The 18450-nt window shown below is 42.6% G+C and overlaps 2 protein-coding genes and 1 long non-coding RNA gene across 3 annotated transcripts; all 3 read left to right on the plus strand.

Annotated features, from left to right (window-relative positions):
- The first annotated feature begins 379 nt into the window (after nucleotides 1-379).
- On the plus strand, nucleotides 380-1792 carry LOC112351277. The gene is made up of 2 exons (XM_024688837.1): nucleotides 380-953; nucleotides 1145-1792. The coding sequence occupies exons 1-2, from the start codon at nucleotides 424-426 to the stop codon at nucleotides 1701-1703; spliced, it is 1089 nt and encodes a 362-aa protein (XP_024544605.1). The 5' UTR covers nucleotides 380-423; the 3' UTR covers nucleotides 1704-1792.
- Nucleotides 1793-12449: 10657 nt separating this feature from the next.
- Nucleotides 12450-14495, plus strand: LOC112351235 (pentatricopeptide repeat-containing protein At1g11290, chloroplastic-like). Its single transcript, XM_024688727.1, has 4 exons — nucleotides 12450-13369; nucleotides 13461-13555; nucleotides 13879-14087; nucleotides 14265-14495. Exons 1-4 carry the CDS (start codon nucleotides 12450-12452, stop codon nucleotides 14493-14495), a joined length of 1455 nt encoding a protein of 484 aa, XP_024544495.1.
- Nucleotides 14496-14917: 422 nt separating this feature from the next.
- LOC112351225 lies at nucleotides 14918-15153 on the plus strand. The gene is made up of 2 exons (XR_002994058.1): nucleotides 14918-14994; nucleotides 15057-15153. It is a non-coding gene; the product is annotated as an uncharacterized LOC112351225 (long non-coding RNA).
- The last annotated feature ends 3297 nt before the right edge of the window (nucleotides 15154-18450 follow it).

Here is an 18450-nt window from a genome sequence, read left to right on the forward strand (position 1 = left end):
GATCTGATCCTGTGTGAATGGGCAAGCAACACCGCAAGATCGATATTGCTGAGCTTCCCTCCTGATGGCCACCTCACTGTGGATGTCAAGATGAACGACAATGGCTTTCATGTTTGCAGGACATATGGGATACGAGATTGCCCAGGATGATGATGCTCCAAAGAGCGTCTGGGCCATAAGAACACGCTCAAGAAGGCCAATCTCCTTCAGTGTTGCCTTTCCGCTAATATTTAAACTGTTATGCTTATCTCTACTGATTTAACGGTGTGGATTCGAAGGCTTGTAAAGATCTTTATCTAACGGTGCGGGTTTGGATTTCTCATATTAACGGTCTAGATTTGTGGGATTTGGGGTTTCTACGGCCACTTGTACGAAGACAAGCGAGGAAGGAGAAGAGAGAATAGCGAGGGGGGAGAGGAGAGAATGGTGTCATTTAGGGTGTCCAAGAAGGATCCGGCCGAGGTGAAGCCATCTCCGGCGGGGAGTGCCCATTTCCTGGAGCGATTCATGGAATTCGAGCAGGAAGGCTGCTACGATGTGTTGCAGGGCACAAGCGTCGATGCGACCGCGTTTCTGCCGGAAAAGAACGGGTTTGTGGCAGCTGCGATCAAAGCTTACAGCTTCCATCACAATCTGGTGATCCGGCCCGACGATGTGTGGCTCGCCATCGCTGTCCAGTTTGGATTCTTCGTCAATGGCAACGGGGAGGCGCTGCGATCCATCTTTGTGGATCACGAGGGAAAGAAGGAGCTGGTTGTGTCCCAGCAGGCCGCGCTCCACAGCGGCGACTATGGGCTCCTGGCGAGGGAGATGAGTGTGGCGCTCAAGGAGACTGTCAAGGACGAGAAGGTTTGCGACTGGATCTTGCCGAGCTTCTCGACCACGACCAAGAACGATGTGGTGGTGGGCAGTGTGGTTCTCATGGCCACCTTCAAGAGCTACTTCGAATACAGGCAAGCTTTCTTCATGGTTTTTATTTTTCTCGTTTGCTCTTTGCATTTGTGTTTTAAGTTCTTTGTTTCGGTGAGTGTCTTGAGTTTATGGGTTTTCTACGTGTTTGGTGTGGTGTTCGTGTTTTATTTTTTCCCATTGATTTTCTCGTTGTCTTTAAAGCTGGGAACTTTTTTGGGTGATCTTCTCCCAGGTTTCGTCTCTGCTGCGGGATTCCATACGTGACTCTCCTGGGAACCACCGAGGATTGGGAGGAAATCGATCGGAGGGTGGACGAGCTGGAGAAATACGGGAGCGAGTGCCAGAAGTGGCGTGTCATGCTCAAGAAAATCACCGCCCAGTTCGTGGAGAGCAGCAAAGGTAACGCTGACACGGACTTTTGGAACAGGATTTGCCACCGGATTGGAGGAGGATCGGGCCCGCGATACATCTCCGGCTGGATCTCTGCCTTCTGCGTCTTCGACAGCAATGGACACTGGCGTGGCGATGAAAAGTCCTACCGAAAGGACTTTTACAACGACGCTGTGGAGCTCGAGTATCCAGTCATCGAGGACAACAGTATCCCTCCCGGCTACCTCACGGTGGATGTCAAGGTGGACGACAACGGGAAAGCTTACGAGGCTTTCATGTTTGCCGGACATATGAGGTACGAAGTTGTGGAGGACGACAACAAAGGGATTGCTCCAAAGGCTGTCTGGGCCATGACTCTCAAGGACAAGGCCAAGGCAAGGGTCACCATTCGCCGCTTTTAGCCCGAATGCCTCCTTCAAGTGGTTTAAACGCTTAAAACTGTTATTAAGAGATGAGTGTTTTGCTTAAATGATGAATTTTGGTTTGCTTATACTGTAGTGAATATATCTAAAAATATGCTTGAATATTCTAGGATATTTTACCATTTAAAGGTTGTTATTCATTTATAATTTATAAAAATGTTTATAATTTATAAACTTTCTTAAACACTTTCTAATGCATTCTTTTTGGTTTTCTTAAGCAAACCTGTAGGGGGATTAAGATGATAGTAAATATACTTAAAATATACTTAAATATTATAGAATATTTTACCATTTAACAGTTGTTATTAATTTATAATTTTATATATATAATTTATAAAAATGTTTAGAATTTATAAGCTTTCTTAAACCATTTCTAGTATACTTTTTTACTCTATTATCTAATGGTTAATATGCAATAAGATTAATCTTGTATTTATAAATTACAAACATGTTTATTATTATAAACTTTATTTGATCAATTAGACTAATAAGTAATAATAAAACTACTATTAAGCAATCCAAGCATTTGTAGCAATTTATTTATTCTACCATTGTGAGTGTTTGGAATATGGAAAAGGAATACAGAAATGTGCATATCAATTAGCCTAAAAACCCTAGCTTATATACAGGAGCGAGTGGTCCGGATTAAAACCAATCCGACGGCTACCAAAATCCCACTACGTTAATATTAGTATACGGCATTGTAGCCGTACACTTGGCCCTCACATCATCCCCTCCTCTCAGAATAATGGAAGACCATCAGGGTTCTCTTGTAGACAGGCCGGGATCTGGAGGAACATCAGGAGGAGGCATCGGTGGATCTGTAGATGGTATTAACCGCTCTTGATCCCTTTATATGAAGTGTTTCAACTGCTGCACGTGCACAATCTCTGGAGGATCGGCTTGCTCGATGTCATACCGAACCTCATAAACTTGTGGTCCAACTTACTGCAACACTCGATACGGTCCTTTCCACTGTGCAAGGAGCCCCTTAGATAAACCACGTACCGTAAGATGGGGAAAACGGACTAACACCAAATCATCCATTTTGTACTCTATAGGTGGATGATGATGGGAGTTGTAATGCCGTTGTTATCCCACTTGTACGTAGCCTAAGTGTTCGGTAGACTCCGCTCGAACAAGTGGAAGAATGCTTGTCAAATATTGATCCCATGACCTAGCATCCGCAACTCGTGGCAATCGTGAAGGTAAACCCAGCTCCGTTGGTAATATTGGATCATGAATATATAGGAGTTTATATGGTGAAGCACCAACAGAACTCTACACCCCAGTGACATATGCATACCGAAGAGATGGCAAATAACCATCCCAATCTGAATGCTGAAAGTTCACATACTTTGCAATCATCCCCTTGAACGTCCAAACGAGCCGTTCCACCAGACCGTCTGATTGTGGATTATAAGCACTCATGAAAGTGTGGCAAATCCCCAACCGAGACGTCAAAACATGAAATGCCTCAGCCATAAATGCGGGACCATTATCTGAAAGAATCCGCTCTAGACAAAAATGCTGAAACACCACTCGATTAAGGAGGAAGTATCCAACAGCAATTGCAGAGGCACTAGCAAGAGCACCAACTTCCACCCAACGAGTCAAGTAGTCAGAAGCAATAATAACATACTCATTACCAGCAGTCGACTGTGGAAAAGGTCCCATAAGATCAAATGCCACCAACTCAAACGGACGGGAAACTGCAATTGACTCCAACAGTCCTTCTGCAGCCCGAGGGGGAGTATTACGAGCTTGGCACCAAACGCAGCTATGCACATACCAGATAATATCACATTGTATCTCTGGCTAATAGAAAGACCTGCGTAGCTTCTCGATTACACGATGATGTCCCATATGCCCACCTAGAATAGGAGAATCATGATAGGCATGGAGAAACCGCGGAATAAAGATAGAAGGCACCACCAGCCGTAAATGATTATCAGGATCTGTCCCCACAAAATAAAGAAGGCCATCTTCAAGACGATATTGAGAATGTAAATGCCGGAAAGGCAAATCATCAGCAAGTGATGCAGGATTCTCAAACCCATCTCGAAGCCTTCGAATCCATGGCTCAATCTTTTGAGCCTCGCGAACCTCATCAAGCGAAGGTAGATCTTGCTCTGCACCTTGTGGACACTGAACGTCAAGTACAGCAACCGCCGACGGCATAGAATCCTTGTTTAGAAAATCCACAGATGCTGGAACGACAGGCTCATCAGAAACATGAGAAGAGAGTGAAGAAGGAAGAGGAGCTCGAGAAAGGGCATCAGCATCAGCCATAGAACTCCCTGTGCGGTGAACAACATCAAAATCATATATCTGAAGCTTCAAAGCCCACTGAGCAGTACGACCAACCAGGTTCTTCCGTTTTAATAATGAAGTAATAACAGCATGGTCACCTTCAAGTAACGTCCGAGAGCCATGTAGATATGCATGAAGTTTCTCGAAACCCCAGACTGTTGCTAAACACTCCTTTTCTATCGTGGAGTAGTTCATCTCTGCTAGTTGTAATGTACAGCTTATATATGCAATGGGATGGTGCTGACCAGATACACTTGAGCTCTCTTGCATTAACACACCTCCAAGACCAATGTCGGAAGTATCTACGCGCAAAATAAAAGGTCGAGTGTAGTCAGGATATGCCAAAATCGGAGGAGTTGTCAATAACTCTTTAAGATCCCCTAACGCCCGCTCACAATCTGGAGACCAAATGAAAGTTGACGTTGATGACTTCAGCAACGTTCGCAATGGTGCAGTGCGATCAAAAAGATGATCCACAAAATGCCCGAGATACTGCACCTTGCCCAAGAAGCACTGTACATCATTCACACACTTCAGAGTAGGGAACTTTAGAACAGCCATAAGTTTGTCAGGATCAACTTGCAAACCCTCACCAGAAATACGGTACTCAAGATAAGTTGTGTCCTTGGATCCAAACACACACTTCGACCACTTCAGCTTTAAACTAACGTCGCGTAGCCAATCCAACACTTTACAAACATCATGAACGTGCTCCTCCCATGTCCCCTCCGAGTGGATCAAGACATCATCAATGAAGTCAGCAGTCACCTCTGGTATATCGCAAAGAACCTCGTCCATCATCCATTGAAAAGTTGCTAGAGCATTGTTCAAACCAAATGGCATCACCAAGAACTCATACAAACCAAATGGTGTACAAAAAGCAGTCTTAGGAATATCTTCTTCGGCCATCAGTACTTGCCAGTACCCAGAAGCAAGATCTAGCTTGGTGAACCAATGACTTCGCCCCAGACGATCCAAGAGATCAGCAGTGTGAGGAAGAGGGTACACATCCGGGATCGTTACATCGTTTAACGGACAATAGTTGATGCAGAAATGAATACTCCCATCAGACTTCGTCACAAGATGAGGTTCACATGCCCAAGGACTCCACAATTTCTGAATAACACCCTTCTCCAACATCTCCTTGACATTTGCATGTAAAATCTTGATCTCCTTTAGTGACTGATGACGAACAGGAACCTTGATTGGACGAGCATCCCCAGTTGGAATCGGATGACGTGTGGCAATCTTGGCTCCAGACGATAGGTCAAAGTCAAAGAGATCAGAATACTCCTTCATGAGCCGGTCAACTGCTGCAACACAAAGATCGTCGAAGGGATCGGAAAAGGGAAGAGTAGAACAAGATGGAAACATAGGAGGAAATAGTGGGGGAACAAAAGTAATGGAAGTAGAAGTAGAAGTAGAGGGACGAAGAGGTACGGAAGTGAGAGGAATGGATAAAACATAATGAAGTATGAGAGAAGGGGGAGAAGCCTCAAAGTCACACTTGGCATGATTGCGCTGCAACCAATCCATACCAAGAATGAGGTCAAAAGCTTGACTTGGCACCACTTGCAACGACTGCAACTCAAGCTCGAGATTGCCCACACGCACAACCAGGTCTGCCTCATCCCGTGCACATGCATGTGTACGGCGGTTGCCATAAAGAATGAAAATTGGTTCTACTGCACGACGCAAGTGTAGACAACAACATGTGGCAACAGGTCGAGCAATAGGAGATAAACTCGAACCTATATCAACCAACATGGAGAGAATAATAAGACACCTCTTGTTATAAATATGAGCTTGGAAAGTAAACACTGGATGAACTGATGCTGAGTGAACCCCTTGATGATACTCCCGAAAGAAAGATGGAGGGGTCACTGACTTATTCGTGCAAGGTCCCTCCGTTACTCGCACGACTCCTCGTTTCCTGGATGCATCTTAGTGTCCAAACCTTCCACTGCAGCAGCACCAACGGGACGTTGTTGACGCCAAGGTCTCCACCCAAGAAATGGAGGTTGCCAATCCGGAAAGCGCCGATAACGCCGATAAGTATGACCAACTTCATCACATGCCCAGCAACGAACATCATGGCCACGACCATGTCCTTGCCCTTGTCCTTGGACTCGAGTAGCAGCAGCATCAACCTCCATTGGAACAGGACTATCACTCATAAGAAGTGGAGCTAAAGGATGTGCAGCGAGAAGTGGAAGAGGCGACATCTCATAATGTTGTGCCAAGTGAAGAGCATCGTCAAGGGTGGCAGGAGCAAGTGCATGCACAAGGCCGACAAGATCTTGACGAAGTGCTAGCCACAACATTCCTAGCTTGATCCACTCCGACATATTGGGCTCCGCACAAAGCAAAAGACTTCGGAAACGAATGCCAAATTGCATCACCGACTCAAATGGCCCTTGGCGAAGACGATGCAATTGTTGGAAGGCATCATCACAATCATCAGCATGTCCGAAGGCGCGTTTGAAGACGCCCGGAAGAACACTCCAATCCATGAATGGCTGCACTCAATCCATTGTACCACTGCAATGCCGTCCCTTGGAGACACGTGGGAAACTCACGTAAACGTCAAGCATCATCCCAAGAATGATATGTGGCAATTACCGTGAAGTGATCGAACCAATGGTACACATCATCCCCAGGATTCCCACAAAAGAACTCCGGCCAAACACAAGGATTGGCACCAAGAGCAGGAGGAGTTGGACCACATGCCGTGAATGCCACCATCAATTGAGTTTCGTTGTTCAATTGCAAGTGCATAGCATCAAGCAATTGGACCAACTGCTGCTCTAGAGTCAAAAGAGGAGATTACTAATCTACCATGAAGACGGACGAAGAAAGAGCAAAAGAAGAGAAATGACAAAAAACGAGAAGGAAATGGGAGATCTAGACAATGCAAAAAGCTAGATCTAAACCAAAATCCTGAAAGGGAAGAACAAAAGAAAGGAAATGGAAAAAGTTAGATCTAGACAATGCAAAAGCTAGATCTAAACCAAAATCCCAAATTCAAGCACTCCTCAGGGATAATCAAAGGTGCCCCTCACCTCCACCAATGTGAGTGCTTGGAATATAGAAAGGGAATACAGAAATGTGCATATCAATTAGCCCAAAAACCCTAGCTTATATATAGGAGCAAGTGGTCCAGATTGAAACCAATCTGACAGCTACCAAAATCCCACTACGCTAATATTAGTATACGGCATCGTAGTTGTACACTTGGCCCTCACACCATCTAATAATCTTGTATTTATAAATTATAAACATGTTTATAATTATAACTTCCAGTTGATCAATTGGATTAATAATAGAAATAACACTCAAAGCATGCAAATTATTTTATTTTTAAAAATCAAAATATTATATTATTTACTAAAGCATACATACTGTAATTTTTTTTGCAACCTTCTCTACTGAAAATGTCGTCAATGATAACAAAGGTTGCATCCTTGGGCTAGATTGAAGGGAGACCCACAAACTGTTTCAATTCGTTGACAGACGAGACAATGCACTATCCACTTTGTATGTCTTTGTGCATGCCCTTCCAGTGGAAACGTTTGGATTGCTGTTGTTGTTGCCGCAACTCTGGCTGAGAATACGCTACCCCCGCCACAGCAAAAAGAAAACTTATGATGTTGAAAGTTTTCCTACATTTGGAACACCGCTTTGTCTCCGTCATACTCTTGATGAACTTGCTATACATAATCACCGTTGCATGCTCCTATAGCAACGCGAACATGGACAATGGTGGCTGTTTGAACTTTCTCAATAATGAGTTGGGAAGAACATTCGAGTGACCTGGCTTGAACTCTATGGAAAATTCCAGTGCTTGAGGTTGCATTACCAACGTCTCTACTTGTTGAGGTGAGCTTGGTGTGTAGAACAGACCTCAGTGGAGTGCCATTTGCCCGCTACATGTGCTTCAGAATTTTTTGTTCCACAGAAAGCCGCATGAACGTACGATGTCTGTTAGTGGGGTGGCAATGGGATGCATAATTTCCAACAAACTTACATAAGTAGTTGCAATAGCCCAAGAATGAGCACAATGGCTTGATTGAACGACAGTTCTCAATTACTTTGCAAGCATTTCCCAAGTTGTCAAATAGATCCACTTGTTGAGCTGACGGTAGTTGATAGCCATCTTTCCTGAGGGCAAGCAATACTGGAGCTACAAATGACCGCAAGTTGTTTTCGATGAGTCCTTGCGCGAGCAACTCCTGACCTCGCTCCTCGAATGCTCTTGTTGGCGTTGGAGAGCCTGGCTCCAGATAATATGATGCCTTCTACCCGTTCTCTCGCTTGGCTCCATAGACGCAATATGCCGTCAGGAAACATGAGGAAATCTTGGCACTAGTTGCTTCAACTCCTCTGGCATCACAGTCCCTTGAATGTCCTGCAAGGCTTCCTCCTCCTCGCCCGATCGTGACCGTTTCTCCATACCTCTAGCAACCGCTTTCTCTCTGCATTCTTCTCACTAGATATGTCTGATTGTCCTTGTTCCTGCCCATCCAAGGTCCCCTCTCCTTTGAAACCCACTTTGTTCTCTGCTTTCTTCTCGTTACATAGATGGATCGCTGCTTTCACTGGATCCAGTTTCTCTCCTTTCTCCGTCCCTGGCCCTTCATTTCAGCCAACTCCTCCCCGGCCGCAGCTTGACTCCTATGCACCACTGCTTTTTTTCCTCCCAACTTCCTTCTTAGGGCGGCGGTTCGGCCCCTAGGAAAAGCCGACTCGTGGAAGGCTCGTGTCAATCCCTCCAAGAGAACCCGTCAGGAGCTACCTCCCATGGCTCCCAAGGTGACTCCAACCCCTGAACCAAAATCCACTCCCACATCTCCAAAGCAAAAACTGCACAGATTGGAGAATGGCGCTAGCCTGTGCAGGGACAATGATTCTTCCGCTGCTGAAGTGGCTGGCCGCGAAAGACTGAAAATGCCATACTCTCTTTCCCCTCAGCGCCACCTTAGAGTCTTCATCGTGCAAGTAAGTATTTGTAGGATCGAACGGCCAGCGAATTTACCCTAAACATATGGATTTGTTTACAGAAATTCTAACCCTTGCGAGCTAAAGCGCTAAAACGGTCGTGACTTGCGATTCGCGAGCTATCACTTTGCTTATTACTGTTGCTTCGAACATTTGCTTGAACAGTATGATTGATCTAGCATGGACGTCCCCATAGCTCTCATCAATCATTGCAATCCAGACGAGATCATGCACGGGAGGAACAGCCCCTGGCACAGTTCTTCCCAGGTTTCGTCCCAGCTCCATTCCTCGCCTTGACAACCACAGGCTTCCCACAGTAACCACTGACGGCCAGTCTTGCACAGAACAATTTCATCGATTGATGATACCCGTTTACTGGATTTCTAGAAAGAATGTGTTGGCCAAGTGCTAAGGGGACGTAAAGAGGACTGGACAAGAAAAAGGAAGACAAGAAGCGAAACGCTTTGGCTCGCCACAACCTCTTCAAGCAGTACCGAGCGAGCAAAAATTGGGCCGGCAAAAGTTTCGGGCCGGAGTTAAAGCGCTGCGGCGATAGGCTGGGATTTCGGGAGGCAGCGACGCTAAGATTGTATGCCTGGCGATGAAGCACATGCAAGAGCCCCAGCAGCGCAATCGTGGCGGTGGAGGAGATCGATCCATCCATCCATGGTGACCCGGCAGATTTCAGCAACTTCCGTGCCTTTTTGGGCAGATGATCCAGCGGTGGTGCGTCCCGTTGGTGTCGCAGCATGGGGCCAAGCAATCGATGCTAGTGCTTGGGGAATTCGGGAGCTCTCGACGCCGCATTATCGCGCGGGAGAGAGAAAGAGAGGCTTCTAACCACAACACAGCGTGAACAGCAGCAAAGCCAGCGTCGGGGAGTGCACTTCTTGCTTTGGAAAACTCCGCCGTGGAACAGTGGATTAGCGCTTTACAGCTCAAAGGTGAGTAAAATCAAGTAGCTTTTTGTGTTCTGCGATTGGCCATTTGTTTCCAAGCGCACACAACAGGCCAAGAATCTAGCCTCGATGGTTTCTGTTCATTGGAACAGTAGCCTGTTATGGAAATCCATCACATTTGGCAAGTGCATAGTGACCAAGATGAGACCTTCACAGTCAAAACCGATCCTCATATATAACAGAGGCTCTTGTGGAAATGAAAAACAATGAGGTACTTTCTTCTCTTGTTTTCCTTTTGTTCAGTCACTTCCGCAGGACCAATTACAATCGAAGACTGTGGAGGAGTTGCATATATCCTTATTACTACCCCGACTCAAGGATTCTGGTTGCGATGTGCGAGGGGGATTATTATAGTTATCACAAGTCGAGTGTCCTTGTAGACCTTCCGAACTTGCGATATTGCTCTAGAGACAAGGATGTCACGCAAATTCTTTGCCACGGAACGATAAAGGGTAGAGGGACATACTATAGCTACAGTGCACCGCTGACTAAGTGCGTCAAGAACATTCGTGGAACACTTCAAATGTGTAAGTGTGTTTATTATACAAATGGAGATCTTTAATCGTATTCATAGCAAAACCCTTTTTGTTATTAAATTTTTGGTTTGCTTAAGCCAATTTGTAGATGGTAGTGATATATTTAAAAATGTGCTTAAATATTTTAAAATATTCTACCATCTAAAGGTTGTTATTTATTTAAATTCATTTTGTATTTATAATTTATAAAACTTGTTTAAACACTTTCTAGTATATTCTTTTTTATTCGAATTTTTTTCCTAAACCTAAACTTTATGAAGGTTTCGGCCCAGGACTAGAAAAGCTGCATCTTCAATCACAGAGAGCTTCCTTCTAGGTTTAAATGTTTGGTCAAGCATTTATCTTGGCCCAAAGGTTCATCCCTCAAAAGTTTGAGAAGAGCCAATATCTACCATGTCGAAAAGAAACATTCATCATTTACATGAGCCCAGAAAAAAAAATTCACCGTAGGACTATAGTATAAGTGGATAATTAGATGCCTCATATAAAATAATTGATTTATATAGTAAAATGAGTATTACCACTCTTTAATGGCCAAGAACTTAACTTAAAGCTAGTGTCCTAAAGAAAAAACATTGCCATAGCAATGTTGAGCACAAGCACTTAACAACCTTAAGAAATGAAGATTAAATCAAGGCATAAGTATGGACATATCAATGTCAGAATTATGGGCCATAGCTAAACCTTAGAAACCCTAGTAGGAAATGTTGGCTTGTAAACTACTGCTCAAGGCTTTTTTCAGCCTTCTGTAAGTCAGATTTTTGAGGTCAGAAGATGCATAGTATTACTTCTGACCAAAACTACGCAGATTTTAAGTCAATAGTTTTACTTTTGATGACTGACCACTAAATTTGTCAAAATAATTACGTCTTTTTCTGAGACAACCTTATTGTTCAAAAATTTACTTGGCCGTTTTCTACGAGAGATATTTTATGTTATCTTTCTCATTGATTTCATCAACAATACCTCTGCTTGATCAAGTAAACCTGTTTCACCATACAACTTTCAAGTAATCTTTAATTTCACCTATTCATTAGAGCCATCATTCTATCACCATATAATGACTAGAGTATTCACTTTCTTGTTTTTCTTATTTATTTATTCTTTAGGGCTTAGGGTTTATCATTATATAGCATTAATATTATTCAAGTTTCTCATTATATATTTAATTATTTAGGGATGTCCTTTTATGGATGGTCTCAAGTAATCTAAATCTTACACCTTATATTAAGAACCCTAGAGTATGTTTAGAGTTATTTCATCAATCAATCATATTTGTCTATATATAATCTATTTTACAACATAACCATAGTTATACCTTAAGTAAATCTTTCATGTTTTAAGGTTTAGTAGATGCTTGTGTTACTGCTCAACATTGTTATAGCAATGTTTTTCTATGACCATTACTACTTATTTTACTATATAAATAGATTATTTCTATAATGCAACTAACTATTTACATATACTGTAACGCTATAGTGAATTCTTTTTCTAGGCTACTACCTTTAGCTAGATCTTTGGCTACTGATATATTAGTTTAGAATCAATACATCCTTAAAGAACCCTAGAATTCAGGGTTTAAAGCTTATACCTTAAACCCAAGCCTAGGGTTTGCAAAACCCTAAAACCTAAAGCTGGTGTATAAGTCTCAGTTATGTTTTCAGTCATTTGTAGTACTTCTAACAAAAGAAATTTAACCGTGTGAGGAGTGATATGATTTTCTCATGAAGTGTTTTCAACAACGTGATTGTTTGAAATAGTATTCGGTGGTTTTCTAGGCCTGAGAAATGGGAATTTTCATTACACGGTAACTTTGATCTCGCACTTGAAACGTTTGGCCAAATTCAGGAACCAAACGTTTTCTCTTGGACCATCTTGATTGCAGCATTTGCCAGGAATGGTCATTACTAGCATGTAGAATGCAAAATGAGGGAGTGAGGTTCAACGCAGTGACAATCTCGAGCGTGTTGACAGCTTGCAGGGACATCAAACAGGCTCGAGAGCTGGAAAGGCTGGCAACAGTGGCTGGTTTTGGGGGCGAGGAGAGAATCCTTCGGAGCCTCATCCACTCGTATGGAGAGTGTGGGAGCGTGGACGATGCTCGAGAGGTTTTTGACGCCATGGAAGCTGCTGGAGACCTTGTCTCTTGCACGGCTTTGATGGGAGCGTATGCTCAAAACGGGAATGGCATGGAAGCTCTGAGACTGTTCGAGAAGATGAGCTTGGAAGGCGTCAAGCTCGACAAGATCAGCTTTGTGAGCATCATAAAAGAAAAATGGACATTCGACCAGATTCGGGAGCCAGACATTGTTGCAAAAACTACATTGATGCACGCATGCGCTTGTGCTAGAGACTTGCGGCGAGGTAAGCTCTGTCACGAGCTCTTGATGCAAACTGGTTTCGACACTGACTTGACTTTGCAGAACACTCTCCTGAGCATGTATGGGAAGTGTGGAATGCTTGACGAGCTGCACGACATGTTCTGCATTATAGAAGCTCCAGACGCTGTCTCCTACAACTCGATCATCTCGGCTCTTGGTCACAACTCCCAGCCAAGGCAAGCTCTCTTTTTCTTTCGGTGCATGCTGCTTGATGGCAATCTACCAAGTCTAATCACATTCATCTCTGTCGCTCACGCTTGCGGGTGTATAGGCGACCCTAGGCCAGCTGTGGCTCTCTGTTCGCTGATTCAAGAGTGTAGCAGAGTCACGACTAGCGATTCAGTTTTGAGATCGGCTATAGTTGCGATGCATGGAAGATGTGGAGATGTGGAAGCAGCAAGGGAGGCTTATGAATCTTACGCAAAGGATGAGCTAAGCTGCACGTCAATGGTTGCTGCGTACGTTCAAAACCAGAAACTTTAGACGTCTTTTGTTGATAGCCAAAACCCTTGCCAATAACCTTATTCTAGTGGTGAGAGTTCGGTTTAGGGTGAGGGTATTGTTGGAAGGCGAGGGCGGCGGCGTTGGGGAGCTAGAGATCGATCAATCCCAAGATCTAGCCTACATTCCAGGTGTCCAGATGGGTAAGATTCTCTGTCACATAAATTTTGTTTCGGTGAAAACAGATGCATAGTGAGGTTTTTAGTCTTTGGTTTGTCTCTTGGCTTTTGTTCATCAATGGGCTGCTTATCTATGGCATCTACTTGAGCCACCAATCAAGATCCTCAGTAGGAAGCTCAGGCACGGCATTTCCTCTTTCTTTCGTTTCTCACAAAAGGATTCTTTCTTTTCATTTCAGGCTGCTTATGGCTGCTTTTTTTCATAGATGCACACCTGTGAAGGGGTTTTTGGTTTTATTTTTTACTTTGGTTTAAAATCCGGCTGCTCATCTTTGGCAATTTTTTAGTGATGTGCAGAGCCGCCTCAGCCAAGGAAGACATCGACGCATTTAGCGATGCACATGAATGGGAGTGTCTCGAGGATGGAGATGACAAGCCATATGTATGCAAGCTCGAGAACGTCCTTGCTCACCCCCTGGATGGAGTTTGTGATCAGCAGTTTTTCAATAAGGCAGCTCTGAATCAGCATAGGATCAGAATTCACAACCGTGAAATCGTACGTTTTTTGTATGTTTTTCTTTTCTAATATTATTTTTTCCAGTTGACAATGCTAAAGTCAGGAAATGGAAATGGGAGGAAGACTAAGCAGGAGTCCTCCTCAAGGAAGTACCAGGTGCAGAATTTTTTTTCCTCAAATCTCATTCGAATTTTTATGCAAATTTTTGTTATGCAGGATTTAGAAAATCAGGTGCATAATGAAGTGCTGCCACGCAGACTGGAGAACCAGAAGCTCAAGCTTCTGAACATGAAGTATAGCCACATCAAGGACGAAGAGAGCCGGAAAATAAAAATCCTACAAGATATTAAAACGTGGAAAAAACACTACACAGAATTGATGTTGGCGAATGACAACAAGAAGCAGGATAGACGATACGTGCTGCTCAACATGAGCAGGAGCTGGTAATTTTATTTTTTTTTGAAACGGTTTTACTTTGTTTTTTCTGTAGAGAAAGAGGAAACGCAAACTAAGGAAGGAGCGAGAACAGAAGAAGAAAAAGACTAAGCCTTTAGCTCTCGTTATTGTGCAGCAAGAGCATGAAGAAAGAGAACTAGAAACTCTGGTGGAGGGAGAAAGCTAAGAACAGCAAGAACAAACTTGTGTGGATGAAAATGCAGACAAAGAAAAGGTAAAGTTTTATGTTTATTTAGTTACTCGTCTTCAAACAAGCTAAAGACTAACCACTATTTTTAGAGAGATGACGGAATAAGGAATGATGAGGAGGAGTGACAACGATGTGAGCAGCAAGTGGTAATTTGCTTATTGCATAAACTAGTTTTTGTTCTTATCTCTCTGTATTGTGTAGCACGAGCATGAAGAAAGAGAAAGAGAAACTCTAGTGGAGGGAGAAAGCCAAGAACAGCAAGAAAGAACTTGCATGGATGGAAATGCGAACAAAGAAAAGGTAAAGTTTTATGTTTATTTAGTTACTCATCTTCATAGCTAAATACCAACCACTATTTGCAGAGAGATGCCAAGGAAAACGATGGAATTAGGAAGGAAACTTCGCCAAAAAAATTCTGTATGCTAATCTCTTTGAATTTGACCTATTATTTGGGGCCAAGATTGCCACACATCATCTGATTCGAACTAAGGATGCTCATCCAATTAAGATTCTTATTCATTGTCGGTCACCCAAAGAGATTAAGATTTTACGTGCAAACGTCAAGGAGATGTTGAAAAAAAGTGTTATTCGAAAGTTATGAAGTCCTTGGGTATGTGAACCTCATCTTGTGATGAAGCCTAATAAGAGTATTTGTTTCTGCATCGATTATCGTCCGTTAAACGAAGTGACAATCCCGGATATATACCCTCTTCCTCACATTGCTGATCTCTTGGATCATCTGGAGAGAACTCATTGGTTTACCAAGTTAGATCTTGTTTTTGGGTACTGGCAAGTACTGATGGTTGAAGAAGATAATTGTAATATTGTTTTTCATACACCATTTGATTTGTACAAGTTCTTGGTGATGCTATTTGATTTGAACAATGCTTTAGCAACTTTTTAGTAGATGATGGATGAAGTTCTATGTGATATGCCAAAGGTGACTGTTGACTTCATTGATGATGTCTTGATTCACTTGGAGGGGACGTGGGAGGAGCATGTCTGTGATGTTTATAAAGTGTATGGATCAACTATGAGATGTTGGTTTAAAGCTGAAGCAGTCGAAGTGTGTGTTTGGGTCCAAGGATATGACTTATCTTGGGTACCATATTTCTCGTGAGGGTTTACAAGTTGATCCTGACAAACTTATGGTTGTTATAAAGTTCCTTACTTCAAAATGTATGAATGATGTGCAACACTTCCTGGGTAAGGTGCAGTATCTCGGTTATTTTGTGGATCATCTTTTTGATTGCATTACACCATTGCAAATGTTGCTGAAGTCATCAACGTCATCATTTATTTGGTCTCCGGATTGTGAGTAGGCGTTCATGAATCTTAAGGGGCTATTGATGACTCTTCCGATTTTGGCATATCCTAACTATACTTGACCTTTTATTTTGCACGTGGATGCTTATGATATTGGTTTTGGAGGTTTGTTAATGCAAGAGAGCCTGAGTGTACCATTGTCAGCACCATTCTATTGTGTATATAAGTTATACATTATAACCAGCGAGTTAATGCAAGAGAGCCTGAGTGTACCAGTGTTAGCAACATTCTATTGTGTATATAAGTTGTACATTATAACTAGCGAGGTGAACTACTCCACGATAGAAAAGGAGTGTTTAGTAGCAGTCTAAGGTTTCGAGAAACTGCATGCATATTTATATGGTTCTTAGATGTTACTTAAAGGTGATCATGTTGCTATTACTTCATTACTGAAGCGAAAGAACCTGGTTGGTCATACTACTTGATGGGATTTCAAGCTTTAAATATATGATTTAGAGCAAGCTCAAGAAGGCCAAGGTAAGCTGGTGTGGATTTTAAGAAATTTAAGATTTAGAATTTAAAGTTTTAAAAATCTATAAACCTTCGAACTCAAGAATGGTGGCATTTGTCCAAGAATGAGCCAACCAAGCTGTCGAGATTCCAGCCCAAGAGCAACCATTTCTTGGAGGAATTCAGGGATTACTAGGAGGAGGGCTGCTATGAAGTGTTGCAGGGCACTAGCATGCCTTCCATCCAGTGAAGAATGGCTCTATGGCATGTGCCATCAGAGCTTACAACACCCACCATACCCATTGCTGTCCAGTTTGGATCCTTTGTCAATGGCAACACCGAGGCATTGCAATTGATCTTTATTGATCACAAGGGCAAGAAGGAGCTGGTTGTGTCCTAGACAACCGCACTTCGACTATGGGCTCCTGGCAAGGGAGATGAGTGTAGATATATCAAGGATGAGAAGGTCTGTGATTGGATCTTGCTAAGCTTCTTGACCACGACCAAGAATGATATGGTGGGGGGCAATGTGGTTTTTATGGCCACCTTCAAGAACTACTTTGAATACACATAAATGGATTTTTCCTGGATGCTTTCAAGCTTGTGGCTACTTTTGCATCATAGTGTGTTTGATAATTGTTTTTCTACGTGATTTTGTGCTCAACGTTGTGTTCTAAGATCTTGTTCGTGATCTTTTTCCCAGCTTTCATCTAATGTGTAGGATCCCTTTCATTACTCTTTTGGGACAACCGAGGACTAGGAGGAAATCGATCGGAGAGTGGACAAGCTGGACAAGTATGGCAAAATTTGCAAAAAGTGGCATGTCATGCTCAAGAAGATCACCACCCAGTTCATGGAGAGCAGCAAAGGCAACATGGACAAGGACTTTTGTTGCCACTAGATTAGAGGGGGGCCAAGCTCTCTGAGCTACACCACTGGCTGGATCTCAGCCTTTTGCATCTTCAACAAGGAGGGAAATTGGCATGGCAATATTGGGCAATTTGATTATAGGAACATGAGTGATGATATTGTGGGAGAGTATCTGTGTGTTTTGAGCAGGGCTACCTTGGATAAGTGAATGACAATGGAAGAACTTATGAGGCTTTCATATTTGTGGGACATATGGGATACGTGGTCACCTAGGATGACAAGAAAGTGATTGCTCCAAAGAGTGTCTGGGCCATGACTCTCAAGAACACACTCAAGAAGCCCAAGATCACTAGCTAATTATAAGTTCTCTAAAGTGAGGAGAAGAGAATATATCAATTTCACAGCTAACTATGCAAGAAGTGAAAGATGAAATTGTTATTTTCTCTAACAAAAAGAAAAGAAGAAAAGTAGCTTCTGCATATAACTTCCCAAATAAGGAGATATATTCCTTTTGGACCAATTTTTGAAGTAGTGGATAAAGCATTTTGGTAGTCTCAATCATTATGGCTGGAATTAAAGGAGTTCAAGGAGTTTCTATCTTCCTATAATATGAATATATTCTTTGAATTTCCATGAACTAATTCATCAAGTAGGAAGGGTATGGAGATACATCTTGATCTACATAATTGTTGTAGGGTAAAGATGATCCACTCTTCCCATTTCAATGAATCTGTATCCATATGGTAGACAACTTAAGTGTGTCACTAAGAAATATATTTCTAATCATAACAAGAACATATATTTCTTTGAAAGCTTAATGATTAATCCCCCAGGTGTCATGAGGTTGTTACAAGGTTTAGATGTCACAAATATGGGGCAACACCTGTGTGTTAAATATATTGTGATATAAGGATGTATTACTTTCTTTCATGAGATGACTATTTAGGCAGAGTAATAGTGCATGTTGAACACCATCAACACGCAACAGAGGAAGGAATCCTCTATGATTCTTTTCACAATTTGAAAGTTACCATTACTACAAGGTTTAGAAAGAAAAGTATTGCAACTCCAAAGTGTGTTCAATAGTCTATTCTAAAGGATTATGTGGTG

Source organism: Selaginella moellendorffii, unplaced genomic scaffold, assembly GCF_000143415.4.
Source record: "Selaginella moellendorffii unplaced genomic scaffold, v1.0 SELMOscaffold_59, whole genome shotgun sequence".
Taxonomy (NCBI): domain Eukaryota; kingdom Viridiplantae; phylum Streptophyta; class Lycopodiopsida; order Selaginellales; family Selaginellaceae; genus Selaginella; species Selaginella moellendorffii.